A 22,315-nucleotide genomic window follows, 5' to 3' on the forward strand; every position below is an offset into this window, starting at 1 on the left:
TGGCTATTCGGGGTCTTTTTTGGTTCCATATAAAGTTTAAAATTATTTGTTCCAGTTGTTTGAAAAAAAAATTGATGGGATTTTGAAAGGGATTGCATTAAATGTGTAGATTGCTTTAGGTAGCATAGACATTTTCACAGTATTTGTTCCTCCAGTCCTTGAGCATGGAACGTTTTTCCATTTCATTGTGTCTTCCTCAGTTTCTCTCATGAGTACTTTATAGTTTCTGAGTACAAATTCTTTGCCTCTTTGGTTAGGTTTATTCCTAGGTATCTTATTGTTTTGGATGTAGTTGTAAATGGGATCGACTCCTTAATTTCTCTTTCTTCTGCCTTGTTGTTGGTGTAGAGAAATGCAACTGATTTCTGTGAATTGATTTTATATTCTGACACTTTACTGAATTCCTGTACAAGTTCGAGCAGATTTGGAGTGGAGTCTTTTGGGTTTTTCACATAAAGTATCATATCATCTGCAGAGAGTGAGAGTTTGACATCTTCTTTCCCGATTTGGATGCCTTTAATTTATTTTTGTTGTCTGATTGCTGAGGCTAGGACTTCTAGTACTTTGTTTGCCATGTTCCTGACCTTAGGGGAAAAGCTCTCAGTTTGTCCCCATTGAGAATGATAACTATCTAGCTGAACTCCTGCAACTTGATGTCATTTTAGTCTGCTACTCCTCTGCCATCTTGCCTCTCCAGTTTTTTAATTTTTTAAGTCATTTCTGTACCCAGTGTGGGGCTTGAACTCACTACCTAGAGATCAAGAGTTGCAGGCTCTGCTGACTGAGGTAGCCAGGTGCCCCAGGATGTTAAATATCTCCTATGGAGATGACGTGGTGAAGTTTGGCCAAGCGGCTGGGTTGAGATACTAGTTTGGGGATTCATTTGCCTAATGGTTAACAGTTTAAATCTTGGGAATTCATTTTTAGACAAGTATAGAGAATGAAGAAAGAAGTACACCTAAGATAAAATCCTAAGGAGAATGTGCAGGGTTTTATGATAGGATCCTGAGTTATGGTGTCGTCAGTGCCATTGACCTTAGGAGAAGTTTTGAGTAAGACACTAGTAATGTCTCTTGCAGTGAGGACTAATAAAAAAAAGGCTGTTAAGTGAAATATGTCAATCAGAGAAGACAGTTATCATATGACACTCACATGTGGAATTTAAGAAACAAAACAAAGCATTATAGGGGAAGAGAGGAAAAAATAAAACAGGATGAAACCAGAGATTGAAATAAACCATAAGAGACTCAGTCATAGGAAACTGACTGAGGGTAGCTGGAGGGGAGGTGAGTGTGAGAATGTGGTTACTGGGTGATGGACAGTAAGGAGGGCATATGATATAGTGAGCACTGGTATTATAAGACTGATGAATGTGCACTGAGCTCTACTTCTGAAACCAATAATTCATTATATGTTGGTTATTTGAATTAAATAAAAAGATGGAAAAAATAAATGAGTGCTGACAACATAGCCTTAAAGCAAGTCTTTAAAAACGAGTGTTCTTTTTTTTTTTTTTTAAGAGTTATTTATTTATTTGACAGAGAGAGAGAGGGAGAGATCACAAGTAGGCAGAGAGGCAGGCAGAGAGAGAGAGGAAGGGAAGCAGGCTCCCCGCTGAGCAGAGAGCCTGATGCGGGACTCGATCCCAGGACCCTGAGATCATAACCTGAGCCGAAGGCAGCGGCTTAACCCACTGAGCCACCCAGGCGTCCCAAAAACAAGTGTTCTAAACAGTGCTTCTATATCATACGTAGAATGGCTCAATGATTTGATCAGATAATTAAATATTCTCATTAAATATTTGTATACCAGAAGAATAAATAAAATCTTTAAAAAAAGGCTGAGAAGGCATTAATCCTTTTTTTACTTTATCTTTAATTTTTTCCTTTCCATTTTTGTAATGTTACTTTCCTTTTACCTCCCCACTTCAGTTCTGTATTATTTCTCATCTTCTCCTCTTTCCTGCTTGTTTTAAATTCTGTTTGTAGCTATACCTACTCCTGTTGGGGGAGGGTGATCAGGAAGATCAGTGTTGTGTCTAAGATCAGCTTAGACTAACTGATTTCATAGACTGCATTATTACAGTGTGAATCATGGCACATACCCAAAGCAGGCAAAAATGTGATAGCATAAAGTCTGTTTTAGGTTTGTGCTGCAAAAATATATTGTGGCTGAAAGCTTTAGTAGGAAATTCTACCAATACTTCTTAAGAGGTAAGTGTGGATTTTTATGACACTTTTTTTATTACTATTTTTTGTGTAAGCTCTTCGCCCAATGTGGGGCTTGAACTCATGACCCTGAGATCGAGAGTTGCTTTACTGACTGAGCCAGCCAGGCCCCCCATGACACGTCTTTAAAAAAAAAATTCTAATGAACCTGTATAAGTGTCCTTTTCTGTACAAAAATTTTTGGTTTAATGAGTCGTGGTATAGTATGGGATTTCTGTCTTTTCCTTAAAATCTCTTAAGTCTAACAAACATTGTATGTATTATGTACATATTCAGAATACATATATAATTATATCATATTTTCTCCTTTTGTTCTTTTTACTAACTATAGCATGATCTTGAGATAATGTATATAAAGTGAGGTAGAAATGCACTTAAACAATTTTAACAAAGGGAGTACTTTGTAAAAATTAAGAGTATTTTCTTGTGTGTGTGTGTATTAGGTTATATATTAATTCATTGTTATATTTTGAAGTGCTTTTTTCTTCGTTTTCTGATGGACATTGTGATTTATTTAAAGATAAATCTTTGAAAAAATACTTGTCTGAACATAATTATCCATTCTTTCAGAAAGAGATGTAGGCTAACAATTACATAAGCAATAAATATGAATCCCTTTCTGTCATAGAAATTATAATTAATAATAAGAGTAAATAATTTAGAAGTAAAGGAAATAAAAATCAGGACTTCCTTTTATTCCTTCTACAGGAGTAAACTCTGGTAGGTGTTTTGTGTTCTCCCTTCCAGACTTTTTCCTGTGCATTTACATATATACATAAATATATGTACACACAGAAAAGAATATGTAGCCTATTTTTAAAAACCTAAATATGCTATGTGCATTTTTTTAGAACTTGCTTATTTTACTTAACAGTATGTCTTGGAGCTCTGTCCATTACATAAAGTGAAATTTATACACATATATACACAAACTATGTGTGTCTGTGTTACTTATGTATGTATGTATAGTTGACACACAGTGCCACATTAGCCTCATGCACACAAACTGTCTGTATGTATTTCTTATTTATTTATTTGACTGTGGTTGACACACAGTAGCACATTGGCCTCAGGTATACCAAATAGTGATTTGACAGTTTATACATATGTTATGCTCAGCACAAGTGCAGCCACCATCTGTTCCATAAATATGGAAGGCTTCATGAATTTGCATGTCTTTCTTGCTCAGGGGCCATGCTAATCTTCTCTGTATGGTTCCAATTCCAATTTTTGTGTATGTGCTGCTGAATTAAGCATTGTATTTCTTTCTTTTAAGTTTTGCCTTTATACATTTTTATAAATATAATTTTTAGTAATTCCTTAATTTTAGAATAGTTTTAAATTTAAGAAAAATTACAGAGTACAGAGTGCCCATGTATTGTGTACTTTTTCTTTTTGTATCTTGTACTTTCTCTTACTAAAATTTCACATTTGTATTGTACATTTGTCATAGTTAATCAGTATTGATACAATATCATTAACTAAAGACCATACTTAATACAGGTTTTCTTAGTGTCATTTTTCTGTTCAAGGAATCCCACCCAAGATACTGTATTACATTTGGTCATCATGTCTACCTAGGCTTTTCTTGACCATGGCAATTTCCTCAAACTTTTCTTGCTTTTGATTACCTTGATGGTTTGAGGAGTACTGATCAGGCATTTTGTAAAATGTTCCTCAATTGGGATTTGTTTTATGTTTTTCTCATGATTAGAATTGGGCTACTGGTTTTTGAGAGGAAGGCCATGACTTTAAGAATAAATTTTTTTTTTTTTAAAGATTTTATTTATTTATTTGACAGACAGAGATCACAAGTAGGCAGAGAGGCAGGCAGAGAGAGAGAGAGAGAGAGAGAGAGAGAGAGAAGCAGGCTTCCTGCGGAGCAGAGAGCCCGATGCGGGGCTCAATCCCAGGACCCTGAGATCATGACCCGAGCCGAAGGCAGCAGCCCAAACCATTGAGCCACCCAGGCGCCCCAAGAATAAATTTTACTAAAAAAAAAAATCAAGGGTTGCTTGGCTGGCTCAGGTAGTTAAGTGTCCAAACTCTTCGTTTTGGCTCAGGTCATGATCTCAAGGGTCCTGGGATTAAGGCCTCCCCCACTCACTGCAGGGAGTCCCCTTGAAAAGTCTCTTCCTCTGCCCCTCCCCCGAGTTGCACACATGTGCACACGCTCTTTCTCTCTCAAATAAATAAAATAAATCTTTTTAAAAAAATCAAGTAGTACTGAAAGGTTTATAATGAGAAATGGCCCTGTTTCCATTCCCTGCCCTAGCCACCAGCTGTTAACTCTTTTAGTTCTCATCTCTTAATTCCAAATTTCTGAATAAAGTGTTCATACAGCCTTTTGATTTTTGATTAAAAGTTTTAGGCATATATTGCATTCTTGTTAAGATTAAAAATAATTTAGCATTTTTATAACCTAGCTTCTTTTTTATCCAGTAATTTCATAAAACTTAGTTGTAACATAATAATCAGTGTTAATTATGACTTGGCAAATACTTTTGAGTGCAGATCAGAGATCCTTTTCTGTACAGCCTTCTGGGTTTTCATAATACTTAAAAATTACCTCTCTTTACACACAGATGGTCCCCACCTTACAATGACTTACAATTTTTTGACTTGAGTATAGTGGGAAAGTGACGCAATTCAGTTAGAAATCATACTTTTGAATTGAACTGTGCTTTTTGAATTAGCAATATGTTGTAGGATATTTTCTGGTGATGATGGGTGGGGCAGTGAGCCATAATGCCAGTCAACCATGGGATCACAAGAGTCAACAACCCAAACATTTATAACTCTTCATTCTCCATAAAACGGTTTTGTTTTTCAGTTTTAGTAAAATATTCAAAAATTACTTAAGATACTCAACACTTTTAATAGTCTTTGTGTTGGATGATTTTGTCCAACTGTAGGCTAATGTAAGTGCTCTGAGCCCATTTAGTAAGTTAGGTGTATTAAATGCATTTTTGAGTTAATGTTACTTTGAATTTACAATGAATGGGTTTACTGAGATGAAATCCCTTTGTAAGTCAAGCAAGATCTGTTTATATCTGTTGCATATTCATTTTCTGTCCTGTTCTCTTTGTTGTGTGATAATTCCTCTTTATTCCTGGAGGTACTTTCTGCAGTGCTCTCTTGCTGTCCTTCAGTCTGAACTGGCTGCCCTTTAAGCCAGCTGCACAGCTTTCATACGGATAGTTCCTTGTGTGCTCCCTTCGGCAGCACATATATGGATAGTTCCTTGTGTGCCCGCCTGTGCTCAGTCTCCTATTTCCTTGGTCTCATGCCTTCTTCTTCCTTTGTTTACTCCTTCATTTACTTGAACATATCCTAAAGGGGGATGCATGTGTGGTAAAAATGTTTGAATTTTTGCTTGTCTGATCATGTCTTCCCTCATATTTGATTGATAATTTGGCAGATGAAAGAATGCTAAGTTAAAAATTCTAAGTTAAGGGCGCCTGGGTGGCTCAGTGGGTTTGGCTCGGGTCATGATCTCGGGGTCCTGGGATCAAGTTCCACGTCGGACTCTCTGCTCAGCAGGGAGCCTGCTTCCCTTCCTCTCTCTCTCTGCCTGCCTCTCTGCCTACTTGTGATCTCTCTCTCTCTCTCTCTCTCTGTCAAATAAATAAATAAATAAATAAATCTATCTTTAAAAAAAAAAAGAAAAAGAAAAAAATTCTAAGTTAAAAAGCATTCTGGAGGCACTTGTTTGTTGTATTGCTTTCTAGCATCTACTGTCATATTCAAGAGTTCCACACTATTACCTGATCTTTTGTATGTGATCTGGTTTTCTTTTGTGTTGTTTTAATTCCTTAGGAGACTTTTAGGATCTTTTCTTTATCTCTGGTGTACCTGGTATGTGTGTGTGAGAAGGGGGGCTACCACTGTGAATTCCATTCTTTGTGCTCATCCCTTAATGGAATCATCATTTTGGTGTCTGATCTTTTCAGGGAAAATTTCTTTTATTTATTTATTTTGGTATTTTTTTTCCCTATAAAATTCTGTTTTCCTTTTCTGAAATTTCAGTTAATTTGATATTGGATCTCCTGAATCTTTTGGGAATCTGGTCCTTGAGGTCACCTTATTTTCTGCTGTTTTCCACTTCTTTGTCTTGTTGTTCTTCTTCTGGAAGATTATCTCAACTTTATCTTCTAACTTTTGAGCTTTTCAGTTTTGCTATTTTATTTTTAAATTCTAAAAGTTCTTTTTTCCTAATTCAATTCAGTTTAAGCACTTAGAGAAGTACAGTCAGCTTGTTTTTATCTCCACCCTTTGCCTTACCTGGGGTACCTGAGTTTCAGGCCTGTTCCTTTTCTCCTGAAAAGGAAAAGTGGATGTTCTGCCTTAAGGAGTGAGATTGAGTGATTACTTGACTCTCTGTGACAAGGGTAGGAAGACTGGGAAGTCCAACTATTTTTTATATAAATTTTTAAATGATTTCGATTGTTTTGAGACTCCTGTGTGTGGTGTGTATACAACAGATGTATATGTGTATATGTTTGCATGTACTTAGATCTGTGTACATGACAGATGTGGGATCATTTTATAGATTTACATTTATATATGTTAAATTGCCATTTTCTTCTAACATTTCATGAACATTGTCCCCACTTCATGATATTAACTATTATTCAGTCATGAATTTTTTTTTTTTTAAGATTTTATTTATTTGACAGAGAGAGATCACAAGCAGGCAGAGAGGTAGGCAGAGAGAGGTGGGGGAAGAAGGCTCCCTGCTGAGCAGAGAACCCGAAGTGGGGCTCGATCCCAGGACCCTGGGATCATGACCTGAGCCAAAGGCAGAGGCCTTAACCCCCTGAGCCACCCAGGCGTCCCCAGTCATGATTTTTAATGGCTTTGTATTTTCCCATTAATGAATATACCCAAATTTATTTAATCAGTCTCCCTTTATTAAGCCTTTAAGTTATTTACAGTTTTTTGTAATTGTAAATAATATGAGATGAGGACTCCTGTACATGTATATTTGTGCTGGCTTGTTACTTCCTTTTTATTAAATACTAGCAGTGGATTTCTGGGATCATAAGAATGATTGGGCTTTTGTTTTGTTTTTGTTTTTCAGAGAAGGGGAAGAGGGAAAGAGAGAGAGAGACTCTCACACAGGCTCCATGCCTAGAACGGAGCCTGTCACAGGGCTCCATCTGTTGACTCTGAGATCATAACCTGAGCCAAAATCAAGTCTGAGCCACCCAGGCACCAGGTGCAAGGTTGAACTTTTTTTAAAGATTCTTTTTTTAAAGATTTTGTTTATTTATTTGACAGACAGAGATCATAAGTAGGTAGAGAGGCAGGCAGAGAGAGAGAGGAGGAAGCAGGCTCCCCGCCAAGCAGAAAGCCCTATGTGGGGCTCGATTCCAGGACACGGGGACCATGACCTGAGCTGAAGGCAGAGGCTTTAACCCACTAAGCCACCCAGGTGCCCCAGATTGAACTTTAAAAAAAAAAAAATTATATTTTTGAGAGAAAGAGAGAGCATGAGAGGGGCTTGGGAGAGGGAGAAGCAGAGTCCCCACTGAGCAGGAAGCCCGATGGGGGGTGAGGGGGCTTGATGCTGGGACTCTGGGGTCCTGACCTGAGTTGAAGGCAGATGCTTAAGCGGCTGAGCCTCCCAGGCGCTCCAGATTGAGCTTTTTTTTAATGTTAATTTGACATTAAGAGTTTTTGGAATTTGTTTTATGTCCTTTGCACCTTTTTCTATTTTTTTTTTTAAGCTTCATTTATTTACTAGAGAGGAAAAGCACGTGAATACCCATGCTCCTAGGGGGTAGGGGGAGGGGCAGAGGGAGAAGAAGAGAAAATCCCAAGCAGGCTTCCTGCTGGCATGGAGCAGGAAGCAGGGCTCCCTCTCAAGATTCTGAGACCAGGACTTGAGCCAAAATATAGAGTCAATTGCTGAACCAACTGATACACTTAGGCTCTCCTGCAGTGTTATTTTTTCTAATATTTTTTTCTATTTAAAAAAAAAAAAAATACTATGTTGTAAGAATTTTTCCTATAAAAAGAGATCTATATAAAAAAGAAATTACCACATGGTCTTTTTTTTTTTTAAGTTAATTTTTTAAATTTATTTGACAGAGATCACAAGTAGGCAGAGAGGCAGGCAGAGAGAGAGAGAGGAGGAAGCAGGCTCCCTGCCGAGCAGAGAGCCCGATGTGGGGCTCGATCCCAGGATCCTGAGATCATGACCCGAGCCGAAGGCAGAGGCTTCAGCCCACTGAGCCACCCAGGCACCCCTACCACATGGTCTTTTAAGGAAAATTATTGTTTTTATTATTGAGACTTTACACACAATAAAATTGTGGATCCCTAATGTTTTTGGAGGAGTGGTTTCATTAAATCTTAGGATTTTTTGTTAAAAGCAACCAGGGCAGTTAGAAAAGGGAAATACAAATTTGAGGAACTGCTCCTGAAAGGCTGTAAGGACTAAGAATTTACTTCCTTGCTATGGTATGATAAGGAAAGGAAGGAAGAATTAACAAAGATCAATGTAGAGCACATAAAAGAAAAGAAAGTCATGATGTACTGAAGAAAATAACACAATAATTTCTTACTATGTCACAGGCTCTGTTTCATGACTCAAACATTGAGGTAAAGGCTTAAAAAAAGGCTCTACTTAAAAAACATATATGAGGTGTGCCTGGGTGGCTCAGTGGTTAAGCCTCAGGTCATGATCTCAGGGTTCTGGGATCGAGTCCCGCATTGCGCTCTCTGCTCAGCAGGGAACCTGCTTCTCTCTTTCTCTCTCTCTCTCTCTGCCTGCCTCTCCATCTACTTGTGATCTCTGTCTGCCAAATAAATAAATAAAATCTTTAAAAACAAAACAAAACAAAAAAAACATATATGATACAATGCTTATAAGGAGAAAGATACATTTATAGCAGAAAGAATACAATGTGAAATTTGCTGTAATAAGGCTAGATATAACCTGCCTACTGTATTATACAGGATAGTATCAATGGGCCTGGTTTGATTTTGTAGCACAGAGTGATGAGAATGAGCCTGTTTGTTGGTGATGCCAGAAGTTATAGCTGTCACCTCTCATACGTGGAATGATAAATGATACCTGAGAAAATAAAAATTAAATGATACTCAAATACTGTTTTTTAGTTTTAAACAGGTAAATTTTGTCTTGTTTTTGTATTCATCAATATGAGTATGATAATGAGTTTAAATATTTGTCACAATGAAAAGAATATATTTCTTAGATTTTTTAAACAGGGAAGTATATAATACATTTTTGAAAGTTATTAGAACAATTAAAAAATAGTGGCAGTCTTCTGTTATTTAAAACTATGAATTAATTCGTAAGATTCGAGATAAATGGATTTTTGTTGTATTATGAATCTCTTAAGGGGTGCCTGGGTGGCTCATTTGGTTCAGCAAGTCTGTCTCTTGATTTCATTTCAGGTCATGATCTCAGGGTTGTGAGATCTAACCCCCAGTCAGGCTCCATGCTGGGCTTGGAGCCTGCTTAAGAGTCTCATTCTTTCTCTGTGTTCCTCTCTTATTCTCCCCCTCCCTCTCTCTCTAAAAAAATTTAAAAATTAAAGAAATCTCTTAAAAGGATTCTCTAACAATGCTTTTTATAAGTTTGACTTTCTCCTTACTGAAGTGATTCACCTAATATTTGTGTGTGTATGCTTTCATCTCTGTATTATAATGACTTTAGTACAGGTGAATACTAGTAAATTTTATTATAACCAAATAAAAACAATTATTTGTTTTTAAGAACTGATTTTGCATAGCTTTACCAGCAGTAGGAATCTAATGATATTGTTGATTGTAACACTCTTTAGTTCGCCACTATTATTTATTTTTATCTTTTGCATGTAAGTGCTCAGTAGAAATATATTGCTAAATAAATAGAATATTATATTATTATAGAAAAATCCCTTTTATATCTTATTTGAAGTTATTTTAATCAGTTTTCTTTTTTATATCTTAACTTTTACATACAGTGTATATCTTTAGCACATGTGTATTTTTCCACACATGTAATTTATAGTTTGTTCTGGTTCATAATGACTTAGTCATTTATTCCATTTCCTTTTCTCCATTCTTATATTCCTTCTGCTCCTGTAGGTTCAAACTCTATAATGGGTCTGTTTGTATCTGTTTTTCCTCTGTCCCCTGACCCCCTTTTTATTTTTATTTTTTTAATTATTTACTTTCATTTTTAATTTTTTAAAAAAGATTTCATTTGTTAGAGGGTGAGAGAGAGAGAGAGCATGAGTAGGGAGGGGGGAGAGGGAGAAGCAGACTCCCCTGCTGAGCAGGGAGCCCCATGTGGGGCTCAATCCCAGGACCCTGGGATAATGATAAGGCAGACACTTAACTGACTGAGCCATGCAGGCATTCCTCCCCCCACCTTTATTTTAAAATAAAACTTGTAGTCCTTGTGTTAATTCAAAATAGGTATTTTCTTGTTCTTATGGTAGAGTGATTTTTACTTTTATTCCAATAATTAGCTAAATATTCCTTCCAAACCTTAGGTTAGACTATGAAGGATAAAAATCATACAAATTCTTGGTCATGAAGAGAAATGATTTTTTAAGAATGACAGTTTTTTAAAGAACAGTATGTTACAGTAAACATGGGGCTAGGGAGCTGTTTTCCTTGTGAAAAGATGTAGAAGTGCCTTTTTTGAGTATGAATGCATTATAATGTAATGACAGCAGAGTTGAGATTTTTATAGACGGTGGTGTTTTGAATTGTTATGACCAAAAAATGTTTATTATGGCCCAACACTATGGATAGAGAGCTAGACATAGATAATATAAGGCTTATATCTTTGCAGTATGCTTTTGTATATATTTCCTATTTAATCTTTATATAAACTCCATTTTACAGCTGAAAGTTTGTTATCAAGGTTGCAGAACTTGATCTAGGTCTTCTGAACTTGTAGGCTTTCCACTTTGTTTTAGCTGTAACATGTTTACCTGTAACATATAAACACATTATAACATCTTTGTGTTATCTGTAACATGATGATGAAACATTTAATGGAGGCATTTAAAATTAGCTTTTTTAAAAGATTTTATTTATTTATTTGACAGAGAGAGAGAGAGAGAGATCACAAGTAAGCAGAGAGGCAGGCAGGGGCGGCGGGGGGTGGGGAGGCAGGTGAAGTTAGATTTTGAAAAAGGATATGCCCTGACAAGAAGCAAAAATTCTAGGAAGAGTGAAAGGTAGCTTGAAAGATTGAGACAGGTATGTAGGTTGGGACAGCAGTTATCCCACAAAAATGCTTTTCTGCTATGAATATGTAGGATGACTTGTTTGCTTCCTTTCCTTAGAAGGTTTTGAGTGTGGGGTGGGAGGTAACTATAGTTACGTTGTCCATCACTCTTCTTGTCTTGGCAGTGCCATTGTTTTGTTTCTGGATGTTTGTCATATAACGACTTAATGTCTTCAGTTTATCTTTACATAGCATTATACCAGAAGGCATATTCTAGGACCTTTTTTCCTGTTTTATGAAATTAATATGGATAATATTGGTCCTTTTACAGAGACTTTAAAACTTTTTGCTACTTAAAAATAATGGCTTTTAGGGGTGCCTGCCTGGCTCAGTCAGTAGAGCTTGTGACTCTTGATTTTGGGGTCATGAATTCAAGTCCCACCTTGGGTGTAGAATTTATTTATTTTTTATTTTTTTAAAAAAGATTTTATTTATTTATTTGACAGAGATCACAAGAAGGCAGAGAGGCAGGCAGAGACAGGAGGAAGCAGCCACCCTGCTGAGCAGAGAGCCCGATGCAGGGCTCCATCCCAGGATCCTGAGATCATGACCTGAGCCGAAGGCAGAGGCTATAACCCACTGAGTGACCCAGGCACCCCCTAGAATTTACTTTAAAAATCAATGGCTTTTAATAATTTGTGCTATTATCTTTCAGTCTGATTTTTTTTGAATGTGTTTGTATTATATTTTCAAAAAACTGGGATATATATTGGGGCATCTGGGTGGCACACAGTTGTTTAAGCAGTTAAGTGGCCAATTCTTGGTTTCAGCTCGGATCCTGATCTTGGGGTCATTGGATCCAGCCCCATGCTCAGCATGGAGTCTGCTCAAGATTCTTCCTTCTTCTCCCTTTGCCTCCCACCCATGCTCCTGCTCTCAGAGATAGATGGATGGATGGATGGATGGTTAGATGGATAAGGATGTATAGGTACAGGAGTTGTGTGTAGAAAATCTGTGTGCACTTTCTGTTCAGTTTTGCTGAGAACCTAAAACCTCTCCAAAAAATAAAGGCTGGGAGCCCCTGGGTGGCTCAGTCGGTTAATGTTTGACTCTTGATTTCAACTCAGATCATGATCTCAGGGTCCTGAGATTGAACTTCACATCTGGCTCTGTGAACAGGGTGGAGTCTGCTTGTCCCTCTCCTTCTACTCCTCCCCCTGCATTAGTACATGTGCGTCCACGCTCTCTCTTTCTCTCTCTCTCAAATAAATAAATATCTTTAAAAAATCAGGCCTGTAATTTATAAATATATTTATAAATAAAGTTTATTAGAAATAGGGTAATACCATATTACACTTTTTTCCCTGAAAAGCTAGTTTAATTTTATTTTGAAAAATATTTGTTTTGTGACTGTGATACATTTATATTATATCATAATTATATATATGCCATTATAATTCTACAGTTATTTTAATCTTTGTGGTTAGAAGTCAGGATTGTAGTTACCCTTAGGGATGCTGCATAAAGACTGGAAGGGAAGACAAGAGGGGTCGCAAGGTGCTGTTCATTTGTGTTTTTTTAAAGATTTTATTTATTTATTTGACAGAGAGAGACCACAAGTAGGCAGAGAGGCAGGAAGAGAGAGAGGGGGAAGCAGGCTCCCTGCTGAGCAGAGAGCTGGATGCGGGCTTTGATGCGGGGCTGATCAGGGGCGGATTGGATCGGGGCTGATTGCAGAACCTGGGGATCATGACCTGAGCGGAAGGCAGAGGCTTAACCCACTAAGCCATCTAGGCGCCTGGGTGTTGTTTGTTCATTTTTGTAAAAATTAAGCTGTATACTTACATTTTTTTTCTGTGTTTATATTATGTCTTAATAAACTTAAAAAAGTTCAGTAATTACTGAAATAACACTTTAAAATTAATAAAGTTAATAGGGATGATTGGGAAAAGAAATGTGGAGATAGGTAACTGTTTTCTTCAGTTGTGATTTTTAAGGGATATGTAAATAGTTCATTAAAAAATGTATGTTTACTTAGGAAATATTAACTTATATATGTGTCTAAGCTCCAGCTATTTGCAGTAACACTTTATGGCTGGATGACAGCCTGTGACAGGATTTCAAGGACTTTAGACATCAAGAAGGAAGAACAGCAAACTAGTCTGAAGCATGAGAACAGCTTAATCTATTTCTAGAATTTAAGTTATATATGAACAGACTTCCTGTTTATTCACTTCTATATCCCGAACCCTTTGCTTATACTTAGCAATGCATATTTGTTAAATCAGTCTGTCCCTGTTTTCGTTTGCTCTGCCATCAACTATCCTTTCTTCTGCATTGAGTATTACCACTTTTAAAAAAGCACTTTGTCAGTTTGGTAGGTAAAGTATCTTATTTGAATTTGTATTTTTTTATTATTAATGAGTGTAAGTTTTAAAATGTTTATTAAGTAATGACTTAATTTTTTGAGAATTATCTGTTTAAGTAGTGTAAACCTGATTTGTTCAGTATAGTAGCCACTAGTGTCATGTGACTCTTGAACACTTTGAATTGAGATGTGCTGTTAAAGTATATACTGGATTTCGAAGTCTTATTGTGAAAAACAATGTAAAATGTCTCATTAATAATTTGTTAATGTTGGCTTTATTTTGAAATGACAATTATTAGATCTGTTGGTTAAATAAAATTTATTATTAGTCTTAATGTCACCTGTTTGGTTTTGTTTCCAATGCGACTCCTAGAAAATTCAAATTCACATATCTGATAAGCATTATATTTCTACTGGGCAATACTGATCTAGATGGTAATCTAATATGAGGTGATATAGGACTTGAATTTGGGTAGTATTTATAGAAAGGAAAGTAAGGGGGCACCTGGGTGGCTCAGTAGGTTAAAGCCTCTGCCTTTGGTTCAGGTCATGGTCCCAGGGTCCTGGGATAGAGCCCTGCATCAGCCTCTCTGCTCTACAGGGAGCCTGCTTCCTCTTCTCTCTCTGTCTGACTCTCTGTCAAATAAATAAATAAAACTTAAAAAAAAAAAGAAAGTAAGGAAGGATTTTAAGAAATTCGGCAGTATGCGTATATACTATATAATCTGTCACATTACAAGATATTTTATACTTTTTATGTGTTTCAGTTATGACTTTGTAATCAATTTTAAGCTTTTTTTTTTGAGGGCAAAGGCTACATTACTATTTTGAAATTCTCTACATCTTCTGTTTTGCTGTGTACATAGTAGCTTGATGAACAAGAATTGGATATGAAATAATCTTATAAGCTCAAATTTAAATTTTTAGAATGCAAATCAGTGATTCCTAGAGTTCTTAAGCCTTTTATTTTACTGTATTTATTTATTTAAAAATTTTTTTTCAGTGTTCCAAGATTCATTGTTTATGTACCACACTCAGTGTGCTATCACCAGCTAGCCAGATCAGTCATATCCTTTTTAAAAGGAGTAAGGATAAGGGAACTAACATCTAGTCTTACGTTTACCAGGCTCTGGGTAGTCATTTTATATATTTTTTCATTTAATCCTAATGGTAACCTGTGAGAAAGATAATGACTACCATTTTATAGGTTAAGACACTGCCATTGAGTAATTTTTCCACTGTTAGGATATTAATCCAGATAATGGCCAGTTTCAAAGCTAGCATTTTATCCATTGTAGTTTACTGTCTGGATTGAAGTTAGTTATTTTACGTGACCTGAAGTTAGTTTAATATTGTGGTTGACATGAATTAAAGAATAATCTCAAGAATGAAATGTATAATGATCAATTTTGATAGTTTATGATGTATATATGTTTTATGTTAATACATGACAGGAAATTTGGAAATCTTTTCCCAGACCTGAGAGGTAGAACAAAAGGCATGTTTGTTTTAAATTTTGATTTTTCATGGTGTATTCTAGAAATTGCACTGTAGTTCTTGGGGAAAAATTATAAAGTGGTTTTAAATATTTTCTTTGTTTTGTCTTTCAGATAAAATCAAAGACAAAATTAAAGAGCGAGATAAGGAAAAAGAGAGAGAGAAGAAAAAGCATAAAGTAATGAATGAGATTAAGAAAGAAAATGGAGAAGTAAAAATTTTGCTGAAAAGTAAGTTTATATTCAGTGATTTTAGTTGTACTATATTATATTCCTCAGTTTACTTACTGGCTTAGTGATTCAAATAAGAAATGTTTGTCACTGAATTTTGCTGACAGTAAACTTTAATTGTAAGAATATGGAAAGATCTGTAATAGTGGGGCGTTCTAATCTGTGTAATAATGTCTTTAGTATATTTAATTAGTGAGTTATGAAAAAGCAGAAAAGTTAGGCTTTTAGGTTCCTTTAATATAGGTCATCTAATTCTGTGTTTGCCTTACTAGTCTTTATCCATATTTAGATCTAAAAAGGCTAAAACAGTTTTAATATGGTAGGAATGATAGAAGAAGTGAGCTTAAAAATGCTTGACTGTAATCACCATACCATAGTCTGGTATCAGAGGGAACGTTTTACTCTGAGCTGAATTAGAAGGTACACTGTTTTACTGTGAGTTTTTTGCAGGCTTAAAGAACACCCTCTTTTTGTTTGCTGTTTTTTCTCTGTTGTTACATTTGTTTTCAGTTGCTGTTTATGCATGGTGGGGGGTGGCTGGATTATAATACAAATCCTACCAATAAATCTGAACTTTTTCAGGGAATATGTATGGGAGAAATACAAGTAAGGACAGTTATAAATTCACTCTGGTAACAGAAGCGTCAGTGGCACTTTGGTTGCTAGACAGCTAACAAATTCATTATCTGACCCTATTAAGTTGAGAATTTGTAGATCAGAACACAGTGACTTTGATTAATTTGACACTGAATTTATGTGTTAATAAACCATTATCTCTACATTAAGAAGAAAAGGCTGCAGTATCATATGTGTAATGAAATAACTGGTTAAAATTTATGTTATTTAAGAAACAATACTAGATTCTGTATTTTCATTTCATTCTTTGTCTTGTTTCTTGGTCACACTTTATTTAAGCTCTGTTTTCTACTTGTCAGAACTTTATACTTTATAAAATTCTTTTGACCTTGGAAGAAGTAGTCAGAGCTTAAGATGATGACTTAGTTAGGTGCATGGTCCTTTTATTCTATTTCTTTTGACAATGTGTTTTTGTTATATTCTCTAATAAGATCGTAAGACTTTGAGGCAGGAATCAAATCTAACCATCCTAGTGTTGTACAGCAGCTAATTCATGCTTGAAGTGTTTACTTAACTTTACCCTGTTGGTTTAGTCAAATAGTCATTTTTTACTGGTTTAGTCAGATAGCTATTTTCTTATCCAGTGGAATGTACAGTGATGAACATTCTTGTCGCTTGGTTGAATGTTGGATTCCTTACATACCATTTATGTGAAATATGTGAATCTAGAGATTACATATACAAATAAAATTTTAAATAGCCTCAGAAAATGGAGATTTTTTTTTTAGCAATAGCAATAGTAACCTTGACTTCTAAGTAGATGAAGAATGTAGGAGATACTTTGAACTAAACGGAAAACCCAGTGATGATAAAGGGAGGAAAATGAGGTAGTTTTGGAAATGAATTAGTGACCTCTAAGATGACCAGGGGAAGATGAATTTACTGTAAAACAGAAATAAATAATAATTTAATTACTGCTTTACAGCGTTGTGAAGATTAAAAGAGGTGTAAAGTATGGTGGAAGTTCCAAGTAATGTGTTTGGTCCACAGATAATTCAATAAGTGGCTATGAATTTTTTTTTTTGTAAACATGTATGAAAGATTAACTCCTGTGATTGCAAACAGCACAAAATTATCTCCTACCTGGGTAAGATAAAAATAATTAAATTAATAAAACATGTTTCGTTTGGAAAATAGTGCCTGTCCCATTGTAAGCAGCCAGTAAGTGTTAGCTATTATTATTATCCAGTAAAAACAATTAGCTCTGCTAGTTTATGAACAGGGAAGGGCCTTCTTTATTATTGGTCTCGTGCAACAATAACAGAATCAATATGGTAGGGGTGGTGTGCCGTTACTGCTATGTCCCCCTTTTTCCTTCATGACTTTCAACCCTTATTTTGTCTTTATAATTTTCTCCTTCTGTGATAATGCTAATGTTGCAAGCTGTGGCTACTCGGGCATTGATTGTTTGATGACAGCACTTGAGCATCTAAAATAGATGCTAATTCTTACTTTACACCAGTCTCATTTCCTTCAGGTTTTCATCAAAAACTGCATCAAACTGAGTATGACTAGAGAAACGTACATAATTATATACATGCCAAAAAGGTTATTTATTTATCTGAGAGAGAGTCAGAGAGAGCACAGAGGGAGAGGGAGAAGCAGACCCCTATTGAGCAAGGAGTCCAATTCGGGGCTGGATCGCAGGGCCCTGGGATCATGACTTGAGCTAAAGGCAGCTGCTTAACTGACTAGCCACTTAGTCTCCCCAGAAAGTTTTTATTAATGCAGAAATCCTATAAATGTTTTTCACTGATGAAATAGGATTACTTGCTTTATGAGAAATAGTCTAAAGGAACAAATGAATTTAACACATAAGCTTATTCAGCTCATCCTTTTATAGTTAATGTCTGCCAACTACTTTTTCTGAGCATACTTATATCCTCTAGCCATTTTTATGTTGTGAAAAGTGATAAGAACAGAAATGTTATGATTATAGTATTTTTTTTTTTAAAGATTTTATTTATTTGTCAGGGATAGAGGGAGAGAGAGCGATAGAGCACAGGCAGACAGAGAGGCAGGCAGAGGCAGAGGGAGAAGCAGGCTCCCTGCCGAGCAAGGAGCCCGATGTGGGACTTGATCCCAGGATGCTGGGATCATGACCTGAGCCGAAGGCAGCCGCTTAACCAACTGAGCCACCCAGGCGTCCCAGATTATAGTATTTTTGAGGGTAAGTTTTATCATTATAGTATATCACAGAAGCTTGCTGGTGAGCAGCAGGCATGAGGGTTGGAAGAAGCCAATATCCAAGATTATTGGTAGTATACCAAAGGTCACAGGTAGGTAATTCTTGTTAGGAAGAGTGAAAATAATTGCTATGCAAAAAAAAGCAAAGTCATTCCCGAAAGACCAGAGGTTGAAAATAACTAAGCTAATTACTCCTTTTTTTTTCTATGTATGATAATGGAGTTATATATAAATATTAGTTCTTATATTAGATATGAAATCAGAACCAGTTTTTCTGGACAGCCTTTTTTTTTTCTATTAACACTAAATGTATACTAAGGCTGGTGGTGGAAATAAATGCCAGTGAATTTGTGATTTTATTTTAAACTTTTTTTTTTGTATAATTAGCCATTAACAACATATACTATTTTTGTTTCTGTTTCTGTGTGTGTGAAAAAGAGGGGCTTTTTTTCTCTAGCTATGTGTGTGCACCTTTCTCTGTAGCTGAATCTCTCTTTGCCTTGCTTTGTATTTATGTGTCTGTGGTGCTGTGTGTCTGTGTATGTGTATTTGTGTGGGGTGCACTGTGTGCATAGATCCATGGATCTGTGGAGGAAGGATCCCCTATCAACCTTATACCTTTAGGGTCCAAAGTACTAAGAACCCATCTTTCTTTTATGGGTGGTTATTAGGATCCTTTTAATAAGATATGCTCTGATTTGAAGAATTACAAGATATAGAGAAAGTGTACTTTAAATACTTTTTAGGGTCACCTGGGTGTCTCAGTTGTTAAGCATCTGCCTTCATTCAGCTCAGGTCATAATCCTAGGGTCCTGGGATCAACTCCCTGCATCTATCTCCCTGCTCAGCGGGAAGCCTGCTTCTCCCACTTCTTCTCCTTGTGTTCCCTGTTTCGCTCTCTCTCTCTCTCTGTCAAATGAATAAATAAAATCTTAAAAAAAAAAAAAAAAAACTTTTTAGTGGAAGAGAAGAACATTGATACTCAAAATTATCTAATTTCCTTAAATTATTTCATTTTTGTTTCTCCTTAAATTATTTTAAAATTTTGTCACTATATAACTACTGCATTTCATATGTCATTCTAAGACAGGAAATGAATGTCAGATTATATAAAACTTTAAAAATCTGTAGTGAATGCTAGACAGTTTGGTTTAAAGGTAAAGAGTATATTTTACCTGTGTCCATCAGAGGTCCTGGAGACTACCCATAGGTTTGGTGATTCACTAAGACGATTCATAGGACTGCATATAGATGAGATGTCCTCATGGCTATGAATTACTGTAGTGGAGGATATAAAGTAAAATCTGTAGAGAGAAAAGGCACACGGGGGGATGTCTGGAGGGAACCAGGCACAAGCTTCCAAAAGTACTGTCCGAGCGGAATCACACAAGATACACTTAATTTTTCAAGTACTGAATTGTGCCAACACATGTGAAATGTTGTCTGCCAGGAAGTTCATTAGAGACTTGATACCCAAGATTTCTATTGGAGGTTGATTACACAGGCATCTTCTGTCCAGCATGTATAAAAATTCCAGGCTCTCAGAAGGAAGATATGTTCAATATAATACATATTGCTTACACAAAAAGTTTAGGTATAGTGAGCCACTCTTAACAGGGAGTTGTGGGAACATTCCCAAAGAACAAGTTTCTCAGATGCCAGCCAGGGGCCAACCTTGCAAGCAGGCCTTTCTAAGATTAGCAGTCTCAGGCATGTTACTTTAACTTTCTTCTGCATCTTGTGCTTAGTTTAGTATTTAATTACAGAGTAGCTTGTCTTGGGAATTTAATTCCTTAAGGCTCAAAATGAGACTCTCTTAACTGATTTTTTACTATTTTGCATTTTTTCATCTGACTATTTAATACTATTGCTATTTTCATCCCTCTCCTGTTGTACCTATTTCATTTCAAAGTAACATATATCCTTATGACTGGATGTTTTCTATTTTAAACATGTGTTAGGCATAAAAGGAATAGGATGTTGAGCTTATATTCTCATTCAAATGAAATTGTTTATTTTGGCAGTCCACTTAATGCGTAATTTTATAAGTTTTTTTTTTTTTCATTTTAAGGTTTTATTTATTTATTTGACAGAGAGACAGAACGAGAGAGCATAAATAGGCAGAAGGGCAGGCAGAGGGAGTGGGAGAAGCAGGCTCTCCACTGAGCAGGGAGCCCAATATGGGGCTCCATCCCAGGACCCTGGGATTGTGACCTGAGCCGAAGGCAGTCGCTTAACCGACTAAGCCACCGAGGCGTCCCATTTTACATGTATTTTCAATTTAGTTATTATATTTAGGCCTTTTAACCTTTAAGTTCTGTTTTTTTAATTCATTGCTGTCTTTTTTCCTTGACACATTTAGATTTTGTTTACATATAAAACGTCTTGTCTTTTATTCTGATTACCTATTTTAATTTTTTTATTACTGATTTTGTTCTTAAGATATTAACCTGAATCTAATGTTTTGATAGTTCATCCTAGGTAGCAAGTATGAATTTGTTAATATATTTACTTACTTCAGGGGCACATGGGTGGCTCAGTGGGTTAAGCCTCTGCCTTCAGTTTGGGTCATGATCTTGGGGTCCTAGATCAAGCCCCGCATCAGGCTCTCTTTTTGGCAGGGAGCCTGCTTTCCCCTCTCTCTCTGCCTGCCTCTCTGCCTACTTGTAATCCCTCTCGCTCCGTCAAATCTAAGTAGACTCTTCAGAGAATTTTGTGACTTTACAAATATGTCTAATCAATAAAGTTGAAAGGTTTTAGTTTTGCTTTTCATGATTATACCAGGTTAGTCTTCATGGCATATTTGTGAATTTTTAGAAGTGATGATTTACTGTTCACATTAAACTTCCCCCTTTTAGAATTGCCGTCAAGTTGAGAGAATTTTATTTATTTACTTATTTATTAAATATTTTATTTATTTATATGACAAACAGAGATCACAAGTAGGCAAAGAGGCAGGCAGAGAGAGAGGGAGGAAGCAGGCTCCCTGCTAAGCAGAGAGCCAGATGGGAGGCTTGATCCCAGGACCTTGAGACCAGAGCTGAAGGCAGAGAGGCTTTACCCCACTGAGCCACCCAGGCGCCCCGAGAATTTTTTTGTTTTTTAGTATTTATTTATTAAAGAGAGAGTGTGTGTGTGCACACAAGCTTGAGCTTGGAGCCTGTTGCAGGGCTTGATCTCACCACCCTGATACCACAACCTGAGCTGAAACTAAGAGTCTGATATTCGACAGCTGGAGCCATCCAGGTGTCCCAGCTTGAGAGCATTTTTATGTTTATTGTTTCCAAGATTAGGATTTAGTGGCATTTATATTGTGGAAAGCTTTGACTGAAAGGGAGACAAGGAAAAATTCCATAAACCTCAGTTAGCTTGTTGGTGAGAGAAATCTTCTCATTCATGGATTCATTAAATATTTATCTGTAACGATGTATTAAATGCCGTGATGATTACTGTGACGGGGGAAAAGTATCACTTCACTCTGAATTCCTATAAAAATTACTTGTTTCACTCATACAGTATGTGCAAGGACATCTGATACAGAGGTATCCTCTGAGTGAAAAAAAAATGACTTTATATGAATTTAGAATAAAGTGATTCCAGTTCCTACTAGAGAATTGAGGGAAAGAAAAATGAAGGAAGTGATACGAGTTATTTCTAAGGAATGGGTAAGAAAGAGTTCTTGACAAGGGTATTTTAGGGAGAGGAAATGCCTTTGCAAGTAGTAGAGAGATAAGGCAGGAAGGACTAAGTGTTTTATAAGAAATTGTAAGTAGTGCAGATTGAGCAGTGAATGAAGTGCTTGAGAGTATTGTCTTGGGATTCCATCCTGGGGTGGTTATATTTTATGTGCTAAGTATAGAGAACCCTTGAAAGAAGTTTACTCAGTGGATGAGTATGATCAAAGAATATATAAAATTTATAGGAAGATTGATAAGGCTTCAGCATTCAGGATGCTGGTCATGAAGCTGTT

The 22,315-nt window shown here is 36.2% G+C and overlaps 2 protein-coding genes and 1 non-coding gene across 6 annotated transcripts in view; 1 reads left to right on the forward strand and 2 right to left on the reverse strand.

Moving 5' to 3' along the window:
- Positions 1-22,315, reverse strand: part of TMEM60 (transmembrane protein 60) — a 216,442-nt gene that overhangs the window by 157,727 nt on the left and 36,400 nt on the right. For both annotated transcript variants that reach the window (XR_009352811.1, XM_059170933.1), the window contains one exon: positions 19,521-19,649. Coding sequence is in view for 1 of the 2 variants with exons in the window: in XM_059170933.1 (XP_059026916.1) it covers positions 19,521-19,649 (129 nt within the window). In the remaining variant the exon portion in view is untranslated. The remainder of the gene's footprint in view (positions 1-19,520; positions 19,650-22,315) is intronic.
- The window catches only part of RSBN1L (round spermatid basic protein 1 like), a 68,272-nt gene that overhangs the window by 22,267 nt on the left and 23,690 nt on the right, over positions 1-22,315 (forward strand). For 2 of the 3 annotated variants that reach the window (XM_059170925.1, XM_059170926.1), the window contains exon 2: positions 15,406-15,522. The exons of the other annotated variant lie outside the window; for it this stretch is intronic. In XM_059170925.1, coding sequence (XP_059026908.1) covers positions 15,406-15,522 — 117 coding nt within the window. The remainder of the gene's footprint in view (positions 1-15,405; positions 15,523-22,315) is intronic. 3 annotated transcript variants of the gene reach the window in all.
- On the reverse strand, positions 3,373-3,483 carry LOC131830952 (U6 spliceosomal RNA). Its single transcript, XR_009353482.1, has one exon. It is a non-coding gene; the product is annotated as a U6 spliceosomal RNA (small nuclear RNA).

This window comes from Mustela lutreola, chromosome 4 (genome assembly GCF_030435805.1).
Source record: "Mustela lutreola isolate mMusLut2 chromosome 4, mMusLut2.pri, whole genome shotgun sequence".
Lineage (NCBI taxonomy): Eukaryota > Metazoa > Chordata > Mammalia > Carnivora > Mustelidae > Mustela > Mustela lutreola.